This window comes from Sinocyclocheilus rhinocerous, unplaced genomic scaffold, assembly GCF_001515625.1.
Source record: "Sinocyclocheilus rhinocerous isolate Xijiao unplaced genomic scaffold, SAMN03320098_v1.1 scaffold470, whole genome shotgun sequence".
Taxonomy (NCBI): Eukaryota; Metazoa; Chordata; class Actinopteri; order Cypriniformes; family Cyprinidae; genus Sinocyclocheilus; species Sinocyclocheilus rhinocerous.
In genome coordinates, this window is record NW_015637537.1 from 541,551 (window position 1) to 564,767 (window position 23,217).

The 23,217-nt window shown below is 38.4% G+C and overlaps 1 protein-coding gene across 4 annotated transcripts in view; it reads right to left on the reverse strand.

The window, feature by feature from the left end:
* The window catches only part of prdm16 (PR domain containing 16), a 224,932-nt gene that overhangs the window by 13,247 nt on the left and 188,468 nt on the right, over nt 1–23,217 (reverse strand). For 2 of the 4 annotated variants that reach the window (XM_016563992.1, XM_016563995.1), the window contains exons 4-12: nt 19,914–20,051; nt 10,299–10,401; nt 8,678–8,879; nt 7,860–8,007; nt 7,258–7,411; nt 4,878–6,378; nt 4,628–4,715; nt 2,790–2,959; nt 2,442–2,519 (exon numbers count right to left, since the gene is read on the reverse strand). In XM_016563992.1, the coding sequence (XP_016419478.1) occupies nt 2,442–2,519; nt 2,790–2,959; nt 4,628–4,715; nt 4,878–6,378; nt 7,258–7,411; nt 7,860–8,007; nt 8,678–8,879; nt 10,299–10,401; nt 19,914–20,051 (2,582 nt within the window). The remainder of the gene's footprint in view (nt 1–2,441; nt 2,520–2,789; nt 2,960–4,627; nt 4,716–4,877; nt 6,379–7,257; nt 7,412–7,859; nt 8,008–8,677; nt 8,880–10,298; nt 10,402–19,913; nt 20,052–23,217) is intronic. The other 2 variants (XM_016563994.1, XM_016563993.1) reach the window with 2 other exon arrangements.

Below are 23,217 nucleotides of genomic sequence, written 5' to 3' on the forward strand. Positions count from 1 at the left end.
CCTCCAAGAGGTTGACAAAGGTAATGCAAACAGCTTTGAAGGTATGTTGACCAGTGTAAGATATCTAAAGTTAACTATATTCTTTTCATAGAAAGCATGAAAACAAACACCCCCTTGTGTTCTTTTATGGCTCATTGTTTTGCCATCATGATTTTCCTTCATGTAAGCCAAAGAAATGTTCTTTGTGGTCTTGTAAACAAGATAGATGATGAAATAAAGTACATTTTCCCTATTTTGATATTCCTCATTTTAATACCGGTATATATTTTTTCAGTATGAGATATGAGATGTCCTCAGTGTGTCAGGGTTCGGCTCTCTGTAGCTCACTTGTTCAGATCAGACAGAATAGGCAGGAGAACATCAGTTTAATGTGCTGATAAACAAACATCGCAGCGAGGCAGTGTCAGGAGTTCGCCGGACAGTGCCTTCTTTGTTGGGTTGCCGGCGTTGCTTAGACTCCCTCGGTCGCTGCAAAGTTGACTTTCAGGGCTAATTGCTTTGGGAAAATCGCTCGTCATCAAGTGCTCAGAATCAAGATGCAGGCCCCTTTTTATGTTCCAGTTTATTTTGCGAGCAAATGTGTGTGCGCTTCTGCACAGCCCGATTTTCCAGACTTGGCACATCACGGTTCATAGAGAATGGTAAAACGCCAAGACAACGTTCCTTTTTTTTTTAAGTCAGTCTTTTCTACCCCCCAGTTTGTTTATTTTCATTACTTGGTCCAGAGGGACTTTAAATTACTTCATCATCTCTGTTCTTTTTTTCTCTGTTACAACGACTGTACATGAAGCGTTACAATCCGAATGGGGTCTTTCAATGGTCAGACCTAGTGGGCCAATTTCGCTGCATAGAGTAGCTGATAGCATCTACAGCAGGCAAATAACCTACTACAATGAAGCCTGAAGCCGGCCCGCTCTGATATTGGCCTGACTCGGCCCTTTTTTTGCTGAAAGTAAGATGGGGAGATGCTGATGATGTCTGCTATTTGTTAGGGTAAATTGTTTCTAAATGAGCTAATCAGGGGATTGTTGTGAAGGAGCCAGGCATGTAGCACTCGTGTCCCACGGGAGGCTCTCTATCTCGTCGAGTGTGTTCACAGGGCTCTATGGTAGATTTGTAGAACTCAAAGAGGGGTTTGATTCCACCTGACCCTTTTTGTACGCTTAGAAAAACTCGTGTGAAACTGATATACATGTTACAGAACTACCAAATGTTTTTTTTTTTCAGTACGATAAAATAAACTACATTTGTACACTTTCTTAAGAAAAAGTGATGCTAGAGTGTTCACATTGCTATGTTTTTAGGGTGTTTTTATGTGTTTTAAAAACATTGGGTATGGGTAGTTGCTATGTGGTTGCTTGCTTGCTTTCATCTTATCATCTGCTAAGCAAAAATCGTATATGTGTAATAACACACCTTAACAAGCGGCAAAATGTGAGGTAAAATTCATGTCTGTTGCATGTCAAATTTTATTGCCTATGGTCAAGGGTTTGCTGAAATCCCTAACTCTGAAGCACCACTATTAAGAGATTTTCACTTATATTTGTTCAGAAAGTGGACTGTTAAGAAGTCTTTGGCAGTAAAGGTCTTTCTTGTCTTACATCTTAGTCATGCCTGGGTCAAAATATCATTTAAAACTTAAAAAAAAAAACATTTCCAAAGTGCCCTCATCACCCTCATAGAGGACTTTCCACAGCTGGTTAGTAGCCAAATCAATGATAATTAAGTCGTTCTATAAACAGAGCATGGATGTCTCCAGGGTGCTATTACCAGCCAACATTGTCCAGAGCTTGCACTACCTCCAAAACATCTGCGCAGACAGAATCAATCTTCTTTCTTTTTTGATTACGCTGCCTCTAATGTCTCATGTCTTTCATTGTTTCTGTTATATTTCTCAGCTTGTATTGCAAAGCAATACGCAAGAATACATCTCATGTGCTGATCACATAACTTAAAAACTGTCCGTATGTGTGTTTTTTGCATCTACTTGTATATCAGTCTGAGAACGTCAAGCATGAGTAAAATCTATTTCTCATGTTTTCAAAAAAAGCAGGTAAGACTCAAGCGGGAATAAACCTTTGGATTACAAAGTGATGTGGAATGGTTGGATTTTCGGCTATATTGTTTGTGTTGGATGACTGTGTGGCCCTGCACCAAAAGCCATGTAAAGTTACTTGAATGTATGCATATGTGGTAGAAAAAGTCTAAAAAAAAAAATAGCTGACTACATTATAGACACATTTCCAATACAAGTGCAATTCTAATTCTAATAATAATTAGCACATTATTTGCTGTCTACTTTGATGCATAGTAAAGTATCGTGTCATTAGCTTAGCAACATGCTAACGTCAAACCACTGGAATACATTGTGAGGTAAATCTCAGTACAGCATTTGTGTGTGTGTGTGTGTGTGTGTGTGTGTAGGTCTAAGAGTGGCTTACCTGTAGGGTTGTTCTCCTGTGTGTGTTCGTAAGTGCCTTGTAAGATTAGCTGACCTGGGAAAGATTTTCCCACAGTACCTGCAAAGGGTGAAAACTAGACTTTGATACAGTCGTCTAGCATTGTTACAACTCCCATATTCAGAGGGTTGTAACTCATTGTCTGGGCATATTCAATGTCAAAAGCAGAGTATTGATACATTTATTTCTAAGTATTTTATTTCTCTGTTAGGTGTGTATTAATGCATACCTCTAAATATGATTATGTGTTAGAAATTATTTAAATAAAGCTGCAGAGTTAAAGGAATCATGTAAGGATGTGTTTACTCTTGTTTCATGAGTGGCGCTCACCTGCAGGTGTATCGCTCCTTGCCTTTGCGTAAGATAGCATCGGAGAGAGAAGGAGGCGGGGAGCGGAAGTTAAAAAGGTGGTGTGAGGAGTGCTGGAGGGAATTGGGAGCATCCAGTTTCAGAGCGCTAAAGCTTTCCAACTTCTCAGTCATGTTTTCCATCGCAGACACCTGAGGAGAGAACACGAGGCGAGTTCAGAGAGGAATACTCTGTGTTTGATGCACAGCTCAGGGGCTCATTTAATCAGAAACTTCTCTTGAATTGATTTTGTGTGAGATTAGGAGCCATCTGGGAGTAAGACACTTTATTTTTTTTTGTATTTGTTTAGGGCAGATGCATGAAGAACAAAATAACAGCAGTGGTGAGGAGCTCTGACAGAGAGCCTGGGAGTTTGCATCATAACCAGACAGGATGGAAAACTGGAGGAAGTTTTATATCAGAAGGTCGAGTCTTGATTGTGCTGTTCAAGAGTGACCTCCCTAACCTATGGCACGTTGGCAGCCACTCGAGCAGCCCCTCGGGAGCCCCCGGCTCCTACATAGTTCCCAACAAATCTCTGAGAGAAGCATCTGAATGAGCCATACACCTCCATGAGCGGTAACCATACAATGCAGTTTAAGATACCCCTCGCTGATAGTACTTCCCCTGCTGCAGAACAAAGGGTTTGCTATGCGGCTCTATGGCCAAAAACAGCTTACATCCTTCCTACTTTTGGATATGGATCTTTATACCACTCGTAGAAGTCAAAATAGAGACATTTGATTAAATAGGGGGTTGCTTAAAAGAGAAAAGGAAAGAGCGAGAGATTTGGAGTGAGGTAGGTCAGCATTGATGGAGGCCAGATTTACAGCTCAGATAAGACAGTTCCCAACAAGAGAGGCCATTCTATTACACACAAACACAGGAAGTCCCTGATCGACATGCAGACATTATCTAGGCAGCCAGAGCAAGAAAGAAATGCTAGGAAGTTATGGATAAACACAGAGACAGACAGTGTGTTTTAATTTATTTACACATGTCTCGATATCACCTTGATTCTCTTAGTGTTTTAGTCTAGAATATTAACAGGCAATGGTGCTATTGGTAATGCGTATACCTTTAAATAACCATGGTCGCATATTTGATTTTCATTTGCTTTAAGACAAATATATAGTCAACATAATGTACATATCTAAAAAAATGACTATGGAATAAAAAGTACTATGCAATAGGATAGCATTTAAGATGGATCGATGAATGGATAGATAGATATATAGATAGATAGATAGATAGATAGATTTCCCAACAAGAGAGGCCATTCTATTACACACAAACACAGGAAGTCCCTGATCGACATGCAGACATTATCTAGGCAGCCAGAGCAAGAAAGAAATGCTAGGAAGTTATTAGCGGTGGGACTCAATGGAGAACTTCCCAGAGACAATGGTCTACTCTGAAAGTATGTGGCATAATTTGTTTCAATTCAAAAGGCCATTATTAATAATATTTTCATTATTGTTGTCACCGTTCAAAGGTGGGAAAGGTTTAAAATACTAACGCAAACAATGAGGGTTGTTTTTCTAAGCAAAAGATAAAGAATTTTGAATGCACAGCATGACACAAAACAGGCAATACCTCTTTCGAGATTATCTTCATGATGAAAATAATCTAATGAAAATAAATACCATCAGAAGTCAGCACTTTTTAAAACATCAAGGCTCCCCTTGGACCAAAACAGACCTGAGGTGGAGGACACTGGGAATGTGCTTTCAGTGTCTTGCCATGCTCTGCTGTGCTTGAATGGAATGACAAGCACAACCTTTACCAATGTAAGTAAAGCAAATGCATGTAAAGAATACCTGAGGATGGAAGAGTAGTTGTGCCGGCCTCAGGTACTTCTCCTTTAGAGCTCCTACTGGGTCTATTAGCTTCCTCTTCTCCACCCTGCTGGACAACAGCACCAAGGGTTACGTACGAACGAAGGTTGATTGTAAACCTACTGGGTACCAATACTTTTCCAATAACTTGTCTAATTTCAACATATCACCAGCTACTGCTTTGAATTGTCCTTGTGTTGGGTTTTACAATAGAACCTACTTATTGAAATACCTGTAGATGGGGTCCATGAAGAATGGCGAGGGCTTGGCGTAGTGGAGCGGCGGCTGCTGCTGGGGAAGGGATGCTTGCGGCTGAGGCATCTGGGGCTGGTGCAAGTTCTGGGACTGAGTTAGTGCTGGGTGTTCATCTTTAGCTGCTTTGCAGTTTGCGCCATAGGCGTGATTCTTGCGCTGTTCATGTGCGCCACCGTTCTGGTTAGCTCGGCTTCGACTGCCTATGCTGAGGTCCAGAGGTTGTTCCTCTCCAGGGGCCAAGGGGGGATTGGATGGCAAGGCTGGCTTGCTGGGGGGTGGAGGAAGAGGTTTGACCTCCTTGGGTTTGGTGGTTAGGTCAAAGGGTGAATCCGCACCAGTGGCTGTAGGTATTTTCTGTATGTGCTCACGAGGGGATTTAGGCTCAGGTTTGAAGAACATGCCAGGATTGAGTGCTCTGTCTGTGAACGGGTACAAGGAATGTGGGAAGTTGGGCAGAAACTGGAAAGGGAACATGGAATGGTAGTTTAAGGAGCCCATCTTCTTCTCCTGCAAGCCCATTAAGCCTGGGCCAAAATACTTTTCTGCAATGGAGGCAATGGCTTTAATGGAGTCAGTGGTGGCCCCGGAGGGTGGAAGTGCTTGCTCCTCTGGCGGTGGGAAAAATGAATGCTGGGAGGAGAGGAAAGGACGCACGCAAGGGAGGTTCCCTGTACTGGAGACAGATACCGAACTGCTGCTCACTTCGTCCTGCTTGCTCTCCTGCACTGGTTTCCTCCTGCTCTTCTCCCGTTCGCTTTCCGCCTCACTTTCTAGATCTGAGCCAGTGGTGGTGTCTAGATCTGTGCCGCTAGACGTGTTAACATCTTCCAAGTCACTACCATCAGACATTTCATTCATCTTCACTTTATTCTTGTTGTCGTGGAATGACAAGTCCAGTTTGGACTCTCGATTCTCCTCTGACTGGCTGCTGAGGCCGCTCCCTACATTGCCATTGCTGTTGTTCATGGATGCGACCGCAGAAAGAGTAGGAGCATCAAGAGGAGTCAGCTTCCCATCCTGACGGTTACTAATTGGGCTCTTGAGCAGTGAACTAGGAGGTAACAATGGCGGTCTAGGATATAGCGATGGGGGAAAGATGCCTGGGAAGCCATGGGAAAGAGCTGGGAATGCAGAGGGTGCTGGGGAAAAGGGCAAACCTGCATGATGCAGCCTGGATGGGAAGTAATCACCGAAGCCAAGTCCACTATGGTTCAAGCCAAGATGAGACTTGGACTTGCCTAAAATGTGACTGGATGTCATTGGTATGCCCGTTGTGAATATGCCTCCGGGATTATAATGGTTCTTGCCCTCGCAAAAGCGCCGATGCTTGTTGAGGGAGGAGGTAGTGCTGAACATTTGCCCACAGTCTTTACACTTGATCTGGGTGCGGCAGTCTGCATGCATCCGTTTGTGACGGCACAGGTTAGAGAACTGGGTATACGATTTGTGACACACCTCACCTGGGAGAACACACATGACTGGTTAATTCTATTAACATACTGTTTTCATTTGGTGTTCATTCATTCAATAGCAGTGATAATCCGGCAGCTGATTAGATCAACCAATAAACTGTGCATGCTGTTTATTATGTTCGGCAAACATGGCACTGTCTACATCAGGGGTAGCCAACCCTGCTCCTAGAGGGCTACCTTCCTGCAGAGTTGAACTCCAGCCCTAATCAAACACACGTGAAGCAACTAATCAAGGTGTTTGAATTACTCGAAAATTGCAGGCAGGTGTGTTGGAGAAAGGCTGAAACTGAAATCTGCAGGAAGGTGGACCTCCAGGAGCATGGCTGGACTCTGCTCTGTTTTGAAGGTGAGATAAAAACGCTACACACGGCAATGTTGTATGGTAAAATATGATAAATTAGCATATGAATAACTCGTTGATGAGATGCTTCATTAATAGTAGAGCTATTTTGTATACATACAAACACATGTACACTGGTACAGCATACATGCATTTGGACATTGGACGGTAAAACACAGAACATTGTGAAGGCAAGCAAAAAGAAGATGGTGTTCTCTCAGTGTTGGTAAAAGGGCAGCTAAGACATTTACCTCTAAACATTAAATCTGCCTTGGCCATATACAAGCCTAATGGGCCCTCAAAAGAAAATGCACAGTTACAAAAAACAGAAGAAGGGTAAAATGGAGTAATTAAGAAAGCGAAAAAGAAAGCACTAAAGAAAAGTGCAACAAATGTAGAACAAAACAAAGAATGGCTCTAGAATTTCATTTAGTTTCTCTGACCTATAAAACAACAGCTGTCACAATCTTGGGGTGGAGCTAGCCGGGAGGTCTTTGGACACTGGTAATTGTATCTGAGGCTTAGACAAGACTGCTCAGACTTACAGATGAAAGGCTTGACACTGCTGTGTATGTGCTTGTGCTGCTTGAGGCCCGAGGAGGTGGCAAAGGTCTTGCCACACTCAGGGCAGGTGTGGGCTCGGGCACCGACATGCTGAGAGCGGATGTGGCGCTGGAGGTTGCTGGGGTCTGTGAACACCTGAAGAACCCACAGAAATATGCCAACTTAGTGCAAAGTGCTATGTAAACATAGCATGGTGTAAAGGCAATTACTTGGAGATTAAAATTAATTGTAGTGTTATATTTTGAAATTTGCAGTACACGGATAGTTGACATGAAACATTTTTGGAAAGTTGACATGGCCTGTGGAGTGACATCCATCAATCAGTACACAATTTGGCTAATTCTTCTGATAATTCTTCTGACCTCAACTTAATCAAGAGACTACATGAATGTTTGTACTTCTTAAAAATTAATTTGTCACACTGCAGGACATTTTAAAACAAACTGCTGAATGTAAAAGGTTTTCATTTCATTTTCATCAACTAAATATTAGTCCAGGGGCACTTTATGTTTCAACTTTCCACATGTAATCTAATTAATGCTTTTAAACATATACGTGGTTGCAGTAAGTCACCATAACCTACCTTATCACAGTTTTCACACTCGAAGCGCTTGCCACTGTCATGTGACATCTGATGGCGAATGAGGTTGGATTTCCAGTTGAAAGCTTTGGGGCACTGTTCACACTTATACTCTCTCTCATCTGTGTGTACGATCATGTGCTGCCCGAGACTAAGAATACATAAGAACACCATAAATATTTTCTGTGTGACCACCATGTAGGCCAGTGTTTCTAAACTGGTCTGTTGTGGCAAGGCTGTATACTGTATCACAGGGGAAAAAAAACAACAATGCTAAATGCAAATAATATAACGAATCCTACAGCCATATACTGTTAGAATACCAAAATAAATAGACTTATGTTTTAAACAGGTGGATTATTATTATTTTTTTTAAAGGCTGCACATTCAAACTTGGTCACTTGGTAGCCAAATTAGGCAGATGCCAAATATGGTTTGCGGCAAGCTTTTCCTTTGCATTCTGTGTCATGTTAATAATTTTTCATAATGTTTACCTATGTGACTCATTGTAATTTTAGCAAATTTCAATGTTTGATTTTAAAGGCATTTTTGTAAGATAAACATATTTATCATGCACATGTTTATTGTACACATACGCATGTGCAATAAACCATTTTGGTTCTGTGTTGGGTCACTGGTACAATGCAAAAGCAAAACCAGATCAGAACCAAGACAAATAAATATGAAAAAGCATAGAACAAACTGATCATTGATTTTTGTTTCTTTTTCATTTACCTTTTTGTTTGACATTTTAACAGCTAGGGGTTCACTAAAGCTCGGCGGGTAATTAGTAGTTGTGCGGTGTGGTGGAGTGTGCTGACCTGTACTCGCTAGGGAAGATCTTTTCACAGTCTTTGCACTCGTGCACCGGCTCATCGCTGTCTTCGTGCTCCTGTTTAAAGTCTTCGCTTAGTGAGTCAAACATCGAGTTGCTGCAACTGCAGGAGTATTTCTGATGCCGCCGTAACTCCAGCTTCGATGTGAAGAGCTCATCACAGTGTTCACAGCGGTACATCTGCTCATCTGTGGGGACGGCATCACACAGTTGCTCAACGATAATAATTACATGGTCATTTTCAATTATAAAAAGGTTCGGTCTCCAGAATAAGACCTCAAATTGTATTTGGACACTTATTTAAAAATGTCTGAATGGCATTATATTAGATGACAAGATATCAAGTGTCATTTAGGCTACTTTAAAAAGAAAACACACTTTTCCATCATGACATTTCATAAAAAGAGGTTTTAAATGATAAAACAATAGACATGCTGTTCAAAATGAAAACAAAAATATTTTGGCACTTTCTGGTTGTAAAATGTTAGTGGAACATGCCCGTAGTTAATGTGATGAATTGCACCTGTGGTTATTCTATAGGACACCTGCGTGAACTGTGAGAAATGACTTCATACATCCACCAAAAATCACCGAAACACAGCTGCTTTCAAATATGCATCACTTCAAAAAATACATGTAATTTTGGTAGTAACATTGTTTTCATTGAGCATAAGCCAGCAATCGAGAACAACAACAAAGAACGATCTGAAACAAACCTTTTATAACAAATACAAATATTTAAGATTAATATAAAAAAACTTTAAAACCTTGAAAATTATACGAACACTGACCTTTAAAGAACTAACAAGATTAAAGCAAAAAATGTCATTGATTTTGGCTCGCTTTAGACTGAAAAGTTAAATGACTAAAAACGTGGCTGTTTCATCCTTACTGATATCCTGACACAAAAGCCAAGTTCACAGATAACCCTAGAGGCATGGAAAGGCAAGGGAACTCTACGGTCTGATGCATTAGCTATCCTCATCCTCAAATTAAACTCATTGATAACTCTGATATACTCCATGCACTGCCCGGATCAGGCCGAGGCGGATAAGTTTCATTATTCTTTGACTCAATGTTTTGAAAGCAAAGGCCATGAAAAGCTCGCACCGATGCTGCGTTATCTAGGATTACACCATATATTCTGTTTTATACGTTCTGCGACACGTATTGACAGAACACACTCCACGGCAATGCTCATAGACTTCCTGCAAAATAAACGGGTATTTGGAATAAAATGCCCTTGTGACCCCAAAGAGGCCTTTATGGGGAAAACTAAAGTCAAGAAAAAGTTTCTGTGCTGATTTGACAAAAGTACAGTGTGCTGTATATTTCATATCTGTGTAAAAACGAGTTATTATATTTTATTATTATTATTGCATAATTTTTTTATATAAAAATGCAATGAACCACACACAACTAAATCTATAGGGCTGCCGTTTCATTCTCAAATTCGCCAATACTATAGTATTTTCTTCATCGTCCGACCTAACAAGACGACAAGCACAGGCCACATACAGCATCTTACTAACTGTTGGCAGAGGTGAATGAGTGTGGTCTGTGTGAGTTTGTTTAAAAGAGTGCCTAATGACTTGCATTAATCTCACCTTCCAGGTTCGGTGCCATTGAGCCCTCGGGGAAAACTCCGTCCTTCATGTAAACCAGTAACTCCTCCCCTATTTCAATATCTCTAATAGCTTTATAATAGATCTGCAAAAAGAGAAGAAAAAACGCTTAGCATTTTAAAACCACAAATAAAAAGGCCTTACATTATTATTATTATTATTATTATTATTATTGTTGTTGTTGTTATTATTATTATCATCATCCGTGATTTTTAGAGACGTGAAGCTTTATTTTGAACATAGCAAATGTAAAAGCAATAATATTAATTTGTTATTTTTGTTGTAATACGGATTAAAAAAAACAAACACACTCAGCAAACAGTCACAAAGCAGAGGATAAACAGATAATGCAGTAATTATTAAACACAAAGCGCATCTGAAATCCCGCCTGCTTCATTCGATTATTTGCTTATCGAAGGCCAGCAACAAATACATCAAAACTCACACACACAAACAAAATAAACGAGCGCATCACATGCAATAAAAACACGTGGAATTAAAGACAACAATAATAAAGTAATATAAATAGAATGTGTATTTTTTTTTTAGATGTATTAAAAACAATGCAATCGTAATCCGATGTGTTTGATGTGTTTTTGCTTTTAAATTGAATAAATCAAATATAACACACGCACGCAAACAAAGTGCTAGTTGTTTTTAAAATACAAAATCATAACTACTAGTAGTACTGTGTTGCTGAGACATGCGACAATGCATTTTTTTCAATCTCGGTGTAGCATACATTATTTTACCAGTGCACACGTTTATAATTGTATCCGTTGCACGTGCATTCTAAATACAGTTTGCTTATATTATTCTCGCGGTGTAGCCTATTGTCATTTATTTCTTAGCCTGATGATTTGCTGCAAAGTTTCCTCAATTAAACACAATCAGCATAATCCTTCCAGAGCGCATTGTGATAGTAAACCGCGTCTGTTGTGTTCTTAGCCTAAATACGCTCCAAAAAGCCTGCATTTATTTTGTAAATTAAACTATATATATATATATATAGACTTTAACCTAACTAAATCGACTTATAAATAATAATCCTAATAAAACAAAACGGAACAGTCGGCTTTAAAAGCGCTTCTGAGTAAAGACGCGCACTGAGCGCGCAGTACCGCATGCTCCCTCATGAGGGCACTCAGGGCTAGGCGACAGCAGCAGATCTGGGCCGCTCGCCGAAATCAAGACATCCAGCTAAAAAGCTGCACAAACTTCCTCTCAGAGCTCTAATTTTGTGACAACTCTAATGTGTGTTACAAAAGTAGGCCAAGGCATCAAGAGGGGCGGCCGATGTGTAACACAGCTATCATTATTGTTAACATTAATATTGCATTTGCAGTTAAACGAAGGCAAGAGCGTTTCTGACCTTTTTCTTTCCCGAGAGTTGATAGAGTTGGGCTAGTTGTTGAGCGGTGGATCTCAAAGCCTCCAGTTGTAATAGCAGCTCTGGTCCCGTAGAGTTCAGCACGCAACCCATAGTATCATGACAGTGCGCCACAGCCGCGCGAGACAGAGTCCGAACACGCGCGTCTTTGATGAGGTGAGTCGCGCTCATTAGTGATTCTCTCTATCGGCCACTCCTCCTCTCTTATCTCCAACCAAAAGGACTGAACCCCTCCCCATGTCCTCTCCTCCTCTGACCACCGCATGAATCTATTATTGATGGAAAATGTATCTTTGCCAGCTAATGAAAATCTACAAAATACATTTTCCACTGGGCTTTAAATACATACACCTGTTTTTACTCGCTGTCTCTTGCATTTAGCAGATGTTTTAAACCAATTGCGTTCGCGCTTTGAGGGACTAAAGTCGATATTTTGCGGAGACTAACTAACACTTAGTTAGCTGTCATATTCAGCCTATATTTAATTAGCCCAGACGAACGCTTTAACCTGTTCATAAATGAGCGTTTGTGAGGAATTTATGTTACGTCAATTAAAAATGATATTGCAATTATCCAATTAATAATCCAATTATTCTATTATAGTAATATCGATGCTCTACATATGACAACAGCAAACACTGTATATTATTTCATATAGGCTATTATAATATTTTGATAGGCATAATTACAATTAATATAACTATTATTTATAATCTAATTATTATTTATTTTATTAAGATCTAATTGCTTCCTGTTTTATAAATGTATTGACAAAATATAATTGTCACAATATCAATTGAGAGTTTGTTGCTTATTGCTAAATATACATTTAGGAAATTAAACGAGTGATTACATTTCATCTGTAAATTATGATTTGTGCAACGGATATGATAATGTTACAACGGTTTGTTATTGTCAGTTGTTTTTAGGTCAACTCAAATATTATATTCTAAAAGAATTAGAATAGAATCAACAAATAAGCATATAAGTACAAATTACATATAAAAACGTATCTACAGCACACATGACTTTTTAAATAATTTAATACACATGACACTTACAATGCAGGTGCCAAACGCTCGATATTTAATCACTAAGGAATCAATAAATTGCATGATCTATTTCTGAAAGATAGAATTTGGATGTCAAATTGTGCTGTGGTCTTTGGCTAGTTCTCATTCATTTTGTCATTTTGCTCTGGGTGCGTGGAAATGCCTTCCTTTCACCCCTAAAGCAATCTATTATGATGGGGCTAAGCTGTCTCTACAGTAAATCTTTTCAGGATCTGACAGCACTGAGAGAGCCATCTTGACCCCCTCACAATGCTTTCAAGTGCTGGGGGCCGATGCATCATCCATCACTTAGATGACAATAATCCCCTGTCTGTCACACACACGGACACACACGCATTCATATACGTGCAAGCAGACACAGACTGATGGGAATATATAAGAAAAACACTTTTATTTGGGTGTGCCTGTTTGTCTGCCATTCAACATGTACATCTGATTCACTAAGACAAGATCAGAACAAAGTTCATCATAACAACTCTTTGATCTAATGCCAAAACCATATAAAAACTAAACTGCATGAGTAGACGTCAGGGATTTTTACAAGTTCCTCTCTAGCAAACAGGTATGTAACTTATATAGTGTTTTATCAGTCAGTAGCTAATAAGTAATTGAATGCATGAGTTTCAGTGTGTTTGTTATGAAGGTGTAACATACAGTAAGTTTCAGAAAGCCAGAATACGTCCACCAGCTCTATGCCTATTGTCTCAGAGCGTATAGGCTGCTCTTAGTTTGGCCCAAAACCCAGATTACACTTTCTCAGCGCAAGCAGATAACATCCGATCAGCGAATTACGCGGCATTTCAAAAATATACTTTTACACAAGAGCACATAAGCTCACACGGTTTTTAAGTTAATTTTGCACCCATTGCAATAACACAACAAAATATTATTTTCTTAAAGCAAAGCGTTGGAACTAACACCCTCGCCCTGCTTTCTTGCCATTTAGAAGCATTCACACCTCGACCAACAGCCATAACATAAAAAAACACATTAAAACGTAAGGCCTAAAACAGTGAAATGCAGCACTACACAGTTGAGTCGTGTTTTCAGGGACCCGAACGCCAAAGACAAATACGCAAACAAGTAAATAAATGATCCCGGTTGATTTTAAAAGGTTACAGGCACATCAGAATTTGCTGGGCGTGTGCATATTTCCATACGGCTCATGCATTGTGCATGCGCAAATAGAACAGCAAAGTACAAAGTTCAATGAATTATGCATTTTTGCATTGTGCCGCCGTTCTGAATAAATAATAGGCTGTTGTCCGTAAGTCCGGCTAAAGCGTGTACAAAAGATAAGAAAGGGGGAAAAAAACAACAGAAGAAGGGAGAAAGTAAATAGAAAGCATGTATTTAGTGAGGCGATTTTAGCTGGAGATATTATTCTCCTGTGGGCCCAGCGGTGGCCGCTCATTGAACTGAAACGACTTTAATGATTGGGTTATGTAGTTGAAGTCAATTGGTGGTTGTCAGTCTCAGAGGTTGTCCCTCCTCTCCTCCTGTCGGCTTGTGTTTTATGTGTCAGCCTCTAAAACTGCGGTGGCCACACTAGTTGCCCCCGTTAGCCTCGAGACAAAAGCGAAGACTTTGGCTTGTTCCACGGCATTTTTGCATTGTTCCGCCGTTCTGAATAAATAATAGGCTGTTGTCCGTAAGACCGGCTAAAACGTGTACAAAAGATAAGAAAGGGGTAAGAAAGGAATAAAAAAAAAACAACAACAGAAGAAGTGAGAAAGTAAATAGAAAGCATGTATTTAGTGGGGCGATTTTAGCTGGAGATATTATTCTCCTGTGGGCCCAGCGGTGGCCGCTCATTGAACTGAAACGACTTTAATGATTGGGTTATGTAGTTGAAGTCAATTGGTGGTTGTCAGTCTCAGAGGTTGTCCCTCCTCTCCTCCTGTCGGCTTGTGTTTTATGTGTCAGCCTCTAAAACTGCGGTGGCCACACTAGTTGCCCCCGTTAGCCACGAGACAAAAGCTAAGACTTTGGCTTGTTCCACGAGTCAATCAGCTTGTTTTAAGTGAGACAAACAGCCTAAAAGTGGCAGAATAATAACAAGGAAAGTGATCCACTTATGCATATAATCTAAAACACCCCCCGAAATGGCACACTTAAAGGAGCAATTCACCCAAAAATGAAAATTCTGTCATTATTTACTCACCCTCGTGGTGTTCCGACCCCTGTGACTTACTTTCTTCAGTGGAACACAAAAGGATTGAGGCAGAATGTCCTGACTTTGAAATCTCATGTTCTAATTCAAATATACAGCATCAAGATGAGTTGTGATGATGAGGCGTGGTGTAAATACCATCAATAGATCTCGCTGTTAATTGCATCTTGAGATGCCATATTTGATTATACGCAGTGGTGGGCCAGCAGGGCCTTCTCTGCTGGCCCTGTAAAAAAATAAAATTGTGTGAAATTATTTTTTTTGTATTATTATTATTATTATTATTATTATTTAGGTATCATTTTCATTTGTGTAATGTCCAGAGAATGGCCTATGATTAGTTTAGTTGAGGATGAACTGGAATATCCTATATAAAAAAAGTTGCATCTGATTTGTAATGAGCATTAGTGACAGAATCATCAGCCAATCAAATTTTGACGTTCAATGACAGCACGCCCTCTGGGTCTAGTGACGTGCCCAGTGCTACCCCCAGCGTTCAGTTGGGAATTTCCAAGGTATGAAAGTGAAATTCAACGAAAAGAAAATGACAGATGCAGTCACCGGCGCCTACACCAGATCTTGTTGCCGATCTACTAAAAATGCCTTTTCAAGGCGCTCTTTTGCAGACAAAAGAGGAATAACTGAGAAAGGATAAACTACACCCAAACTGAATTCGCTAACAAAGGTTTTGTGCGCCATTTCAAAGATTGCAACTATGAGTGCTATAGTGGCTAACAGCTAGCACCGAGCACAAGAAGTTATTTGGCCATGTTTACTTTTTAATACGAGTAAAGGGACATGGAATGACAGACGCACGCACTTTATTTACAAGAGACAGGTGAGTGCTTTATTGTTTGACGAGTATTGTATCATGCACATTGTTATGAAGGTGTACGTGGTGCTTTGATAATACTGTGGCGTGGTGTGCGGATGTCCAGCATTTGTGCAGTTTTGCTGCTGTGGGCGCGTCGTCATTTTAGAGTGACGTGAATGTGCATAGTGACCCGTGTATTGGCGGATTACTTTTACTGATCCATGTAGGGAGATTTACTCTGCATTTAACCCACCCTAATCTAGCCTACTGTTGAAATTGTTGATCAGCTGTCATTGTTGTTGAGAGCCTGTGTGCGGCATAATATGCACATTATATGTATATGGCTGCATTAGCTGTTACAGAGATGTGTAAGATAGATGTGTAAGGGTATGTAGTTTACAGTTGCTTACTGAAGGCCCTGACTGAAAGCCCACGGTAAGCTACTGATTAATACGAGAACGCAAATGAGATTTGAGAGTATCCTAGCTAAGAAAAATACGTTCTATGTTCTAAAATGTGTGTGTGTGGGTGTGTGTGTGTGTATTACAAATTGGTAACACTTTACAATAAGGTCCCATTAGTTAACATTAGTTCATGCATTGACATTATTTGGTAAAAATGTTTTAAGGTGTCCTTGTTACACATGTACTTATATAATAACAATAAATTATGCATAATTACATGCAAGTAACCCTAAACCAAACACTAATCCTAACCCTAACCATGTAGTAAGCACATATAGTTAATATTACTCCGTACTTAAATGTATAATTACACTGTAACAAGAACACCTTAAAATAAAGTGTAACCCATTATTTAACTTAACTTACAACGCTAGTTAAAAAAATAATTTTGGATTTTAATAATGTAGTAAATGTTAAAATTAAGAGTAACTGAGATTAATAAATGCTTTAGAAGAATTTTTCATTACTGGTGCATGTTAACTAATGTAGTTAACTAATGGCGAACATTAGTCTTGGTTATGCAAATGTTTGAGGAAAAATAATGGGAACTTTTATTTTGAATTGTCTGCAACTAAAACATTTCAGTAAAGAAACTCTCCAAGAACAAGGTGTAAATAAATCTGAGAATGTCATTAAAGAGCAGATAGTTTTAAACAAACATTCTATTAACATTTCTATAACTTTGAGAGAACGTTCTGAGAATGTTCCCTGTTAGCAGGGACAGTGGATGGGAATATGTAATAGATCTCATTCTCACACGAAGCTACCATATGACTTTATAAAATCCGAAGTGTAGCGCACAACTGATTAGACAACATTTATTAACTTTTTTGGTCATTTCTGAAGCTTTGCGGTCTCTGTCCACAATCTATTATTTTGTATGGAAAGACCAGCCTTTTGTGGAAGAAAATCAGTCACACAGGTTTACAATGACAATACACTCTCAAAAATAAAGGTTCTTTGTTGGCATCAGTGGTTCCATGAAGAACCTTTAACATCCACGGAACATTTTGATGACACAAAAGAGTCAAAAGGTTCTTTAGATTATTAAAATGTCCTTCTCACTTCTAAAAAACGTTGACTAAATGCTTGACCACAAATGTTATTCTATGGCATCACGGTGAAAAAAAGCAACTATTTGGAACTTAATTGGCAGAATTTTAATTTTTGGGTGAACTGTCCCTTTAAATTAGAAAGTGAGCACAAGCTAGATAAGTCAACCACCAAGGACCCCTCACGTAATCAGTTAGATATCATGTAAGCAAAGGAAACAATCCACACTCAACAGCAACTACCGCACAAGAGCTTGATGATCAGATTTAGACCGCCGCCGCTGCATCAACACAATCCCTGAACAAAGCCAGCGTACAGTAAACACGCAACCGTTCTTCCTGTCAGACAGCGAGTCTGTCATGAGATCTCCAGCTTTATGAGAGATCAGATATCTTATCTTAAAGACACAACTGCTCGTCCTTTCAAAGGAAGCAAGTCATTGAAGACAGTGGATTACAAGATTCAGGAGTGTCCAAACTGGCTTTGTACGTTACTCTTGTAAATGACTTCTGAGTCACTTTCTCTGACAAAGGCAGGGCTTCATCAAACAATCGGCTGTTTTTATCTGTTGTGTAAGTGGGGACATCTTGACAGCAGCAGGTTCTGTCCTCGTCTTCCTGACAGTAACATGTGCTCACTGTCTCTTCAAGCTTCTCACAGGATGGTCAGTGTTAGATGTTTGTCTGCTGACCTTCTCATAGTGCTTTTAAAAACAGCTCCAACTGATACTATACTGTAGCTCCCACATTATACTGTGTTTCAATAACAGCTAGCAAAATAAGTATCGTAAACTGTGCTCTTGCAATACCTGTGTACATTCATGACGATCTCCAGCTTTATGAGAGATCAGATATCTTATCTTAAAGACACAACTGCTTGTCCTTTCAAAGGAAGCAAGTCATTGAAGACAGTGGATTACAAGATTCAGGAGTGTCCAAACTGGCTTTGTACGTGACTCTTGTAAATGACTTCTGAGTCACTTTCTCTGACAAAGGCAGGGTTTCATCAAACAATCGGCTGTTTTTATCTGTTGTGTAAGTGGGGACATCTTGACAGCAGCAGGTTCTGTCCTCGTCTTCCTGACAGTAACATGTGCTCACTGTCTCTTCAAGCTTCTCACAGGATGGTCAGTGTTAGATGTTTGTCTGCTGACCTTCTCATAGTGCTTTTAAAAACAGCTCCAACTGATACTATACTGTAGCTCCCACATTATACTGTGTTTCAATAACAGCTAGCAAAATAAGTATCGTAAACTGTGCTCTTGCAATACCTGTGTACATTCATGACTCCGGTGCAAGTGTAGAATTGATGCATTCAGTGTAGGAGCATTGTTGTGCCGACATGCTGTTATTAGTCATTTACATCATAAACTGTTTCAGCCTTTGGTCAATACAACATTCTAGACATACTAAAATACACAATATGCAGAATATACAGGTCACTACCATTCAAAACTTTGGGGTTAGAAATAAGCCTCTTATGCTCAAGAAGGCTGCGATATTGTTAAACGAAAATAATTTTCTATCGTAATGTATTTTAAAATGTAATTTATTTCTGTGATGCAAAGCTGATCCTTCAGAAAGCATTTTGTAATATGCAGATTTGCTGCTCAAGAAACTTTAAAAAATTGTTTTTATTATTATTAAGGTTAAAAACTATGGAAGCCCGTTTCTGCCACTGAATAAAAAAAATGTAATCTCAGAATTCAGATTTTTTTTCCCCTTCAGAATTCTGACTTTATTACACACAACTGCAAGGTTATATCACACAACTCTGAGAAAAGAAGTCAGAATTGCGAGATATAAATGCATAACTGCGAGAAAAAAGTTAGAAGTGCAAGTTTATATCTTCTATAGAAACAGTTGTGCTGCCATGCTTTCTTTTTCAGGATTCTTTGATGAATAGAAAGTTCAAAAGAACAGCTTTTATTCAAAATTTAGTTGTTTGTAAAAAAAATTAAATAAAAGTATTTTACGTTCACTTTTGTTCAATTAATGCATTCTTGATGCAATTTTTTTCTGGAATTTTCTTAAAATATTTTTTAATGACAATTACATATTTATTATGCAGTAACACTTTTAGGATTGGCTGCATAGCCGTGTAGGATGAGTGAATATTGTTATGTCATGTCCTCTCCGACCCCTGATCTAAATGTTCAAAAAATATCTAAAAATATCCAAACAATTTCAAAACAGTTTGTATTATTCAAAATTTAGTTGTTTGTAAAAAAAATTAAATAAAAAAGTCTTTTACGTTCACTTTTGTTCAATTAATGCATTCTTGATGCAATTTTTTCTGGAATTTTCTTAAAATATTTTTTAATGACAATTACATATTTATTATGCAGTAACACTTTTAGGATTGGCTGCATAGCCGTGTAGGATGAGTGAATATTGTTATGTCATGTCCTCTCCGACCCCTGATCTAAATGTTCAAAAAATATCTAAAAATATCCAAACAATTTCAAAACAGTTTGTATCATAACTAATGATGCCAGTTGCACTTTTTCAGAGCTCTCTTGAGCTCAGACACACTAGAATCTCAGCAGGAACAGTCAATATGAGGGAGCAGACGACCAATCAGAGAGCGAGAACGACAGGAAAGGGAAGTGACAGAACAACGGAGCTCACCTGATCTTCGCTGATGTGGCATATGGCCAGGTTGTGCTCTTCATGGGACGGGGCAGTGCGCACGTATTTGAGCCAGCTCCCGCTGTCCTCCAGAGCCCCGTCCAGACAGAACTTCACATTACCCATGTTGTCCATTACCTGGACACAGAGAAGCACAATATAGGACGCTATCATTAAAACATATTCACAGACAGTGACACTGAACTTTAATGATAGAGATCAGAGATGTAAGATATATACACTACTGGTCAAAAGTATGAAATCATTAAGATTTTTTTATTTAATTTTTCAGCATTACTCCAGTACTCCAGTACTCCTGCATGGTTGCAGGGGGCTGTTAACTGTAATAATATTTCACAATATAACTGTATTTTTAAAATGCAGCCTTAGTGAGCATAAGAGACTTCAATTTCATTTTATGAAAATCAATTTAAATTAAATTAAATTAAATTAAATTAAATTAAAAAAATATATTTTTTTATTTTATTTCATTTAAATTAAATTAAATAATAAAAAATATACAAAAGTGAGAAATGCCACTGAAAACTGTGGAGACTCGCTCTCTTTGAAAACAGAAACTCTGTGTGAATGTTTGCTTCAGCTCGATGAAGTTGAAACCGAATATCAAGTGTGCCGTGAGCGATTAAGACAGAAATGGAATATCCACACAAGTAGCGTGAATCCATGCTAATAAATCTGTCTGTGAACTCATGTTAGACCTGAACTCCAGCACATTAACACTCAACGTTTAAACACATATAAAGATTTAAATCAAGACAACTGAGTCGCAAAATGTTACTGTATCCCACGATAGAAAGTAGAGTGTTTCATAGTAAATTCAAATTGTGGTCATTATTACAAAATTGCATTGATTCTTACAGTTGAATGTTTTTGCAAAAAGTTTATACATACTTTCCAGGTAGGAATGCTATGCTTGTTAAAACTTTGATTATACGTCTGAAAATGTGTGTGTGTTTGTACCTTTTATCCTTAAACAAAAATACATCTTATTTTAATAACAGGCCATTATGTGTACATGAATCCTCATTTGTGTTTATTTTGCACAAACTCACAAATTACAGATTGAAAAGATAATATAGGCAAGAATGTGAATAAAACTGTGTGAACTGTGCTGTTATCAGTTGAAAAAAACTGCTGTTTTTAAATCATATGGCTTTACTGATCACTTTTTTGATAATACTTCACTGGGAGCCATTATATAAAGTTCATAATGCCTTATAATTAAAAAAGCCATTCAGAATATTTTAAACACACTGTTTATCATACATAATTCAAAACATTACATCACATATATAATAAAAACCTTTACATGTATAACATACGCACATTTATTTATTTGTCAAAAATGTTGCATGAAATAATTACGATTTTTAAGAGTTTTTTTGTATTGTTATTTTATGCACCACTGCTGCATTTATTTTATTTTATTTATTTATTTTATTTTTTATTTATTCGTTTAAAATACAGTAAAACAGTAATATTGTGAAATATTATTATAATTTCAAATAACTTAAAGCTGTATGCATAATTATTTTAATTGAATTTGTAAAAATATTTTTCTAAAAGTATTTAATGTTCACCTCTCACTTATTTATGCATGGCTATACCTTAAACAAGCATAATCTATTAAAACGGATGAAACTGGGTGTTGATCATTTGCTAAAACAATGTAATCTTTAAATAGCTATCATGGGAAAGTACTGTAATGTCTTATAATAAGATGTATTATGGCATTATGCATTCTGCAATATACTACTACTACTACTACTAATGATGATGATGATTTGTAATGCATTACAAACGTAGGCTTCAGTAATATTATAATTTAGATTTCTTGTAGCATGCAGTGAGAAAACACAATGAAGCATGTGCTGAAAAATAACAATAGCAATGTAAAAACAAATGTGACAAAATGCTAATTGACGAGCAAAACTCACACTTTCTTCATGCACTTGATAAGTGACTTTCTTTTAGCTATTTCAGAAGCGGTGTTGGGTGTGAGAGGGCACAACACACGTGTGAAGTTTATAGCGACACGACACGTTCACATCCACTGCGGCCTCCAGGCTCAAACACAGATAACTGACTGAAAACATTCACCCATCTACATATTTCAAGGACTACAACTGAAAATGTGTGAGGATAAATGAGTTGCAAAATGTCCCCAGATCAAAATGAACAATTTCATATAGATTTTTTTTTTACAGAATGCAAACAAACAAACAAGCAAACATATAAATAAAAAAATAAAAAAATATAAAAATAAATAAATTAATTAATTAATAAATACATTAAAAAAAAAAAAATAAATTAATAAATTAATTAATTAATAATAAATAAATAAATAAAATGTTTTATAGTCATTTTCCCTCATTATATTCAATACTTTCCCCATTTCTTTACATTGCACTCTATATACATGCAAAATATATTTCTGTGTTTCTGTATGTTGTTGTGGAGCACTGAAATCATGTTTTAAAGTCATACTCAGAAACACCGGCGCCACCGTTTACCTGCAAACGCTCCTGATGATGCTATGCAAATATCCGGCTCTCGTTGAAATCTAATGAAACGTTGCAAGGAACAATACGGTGCACTGAACACAAGCTCCTTCATTCACAAACACACACACGTTCAAGTACAAGTGAACTCCTCTGTCTAAACAGACTGACTCCAGGTATCACTCAAGCTTGAGAAACGACCAGAAACAGAGGAGGAGTGCAGCTGTTGGACAATGAAAAGCATTAAGCCTGTTTGCAAAAGAAACACGACCTATTTATTTATTATTAAAATAGCACTACTATTATTATGGGATTTGAACGATCCATTAACCCTAAGTATTCAACTTTGGCGTGTTGCTCGTCCGTGTGCTACAAACATGACTGACGCAAACATTGCGAGAGAGCAATGCAACGCAACCGAACTAGATTTCTCCCATTCTAATCAACACAAGCATGCAGATATGACATGATACGCTGAAGGTTTTTCCTCTTATCTCACTCTCCCTTCTAAGTTTCAGGCCCATTTTCTCTCTCTTTCTCCGCTCTCCCAAAAGTTTGAAGGGTCAAATACCAGAGGGACGGCTCTGGAGTCTGCTTTGGGGTTAAGGAGCCCCTCAGTGCCACTTTAAGAGTCCAATTACTCCCATCAGGTGTGAGGAACTGCCTTCGCAGACGGGTTGATACAAACACACACACACACACACTCACTCACTCACTCACACACACACTCACTCACTCACTCACACACACACTCACTCACTCACTCACACACACACACACAC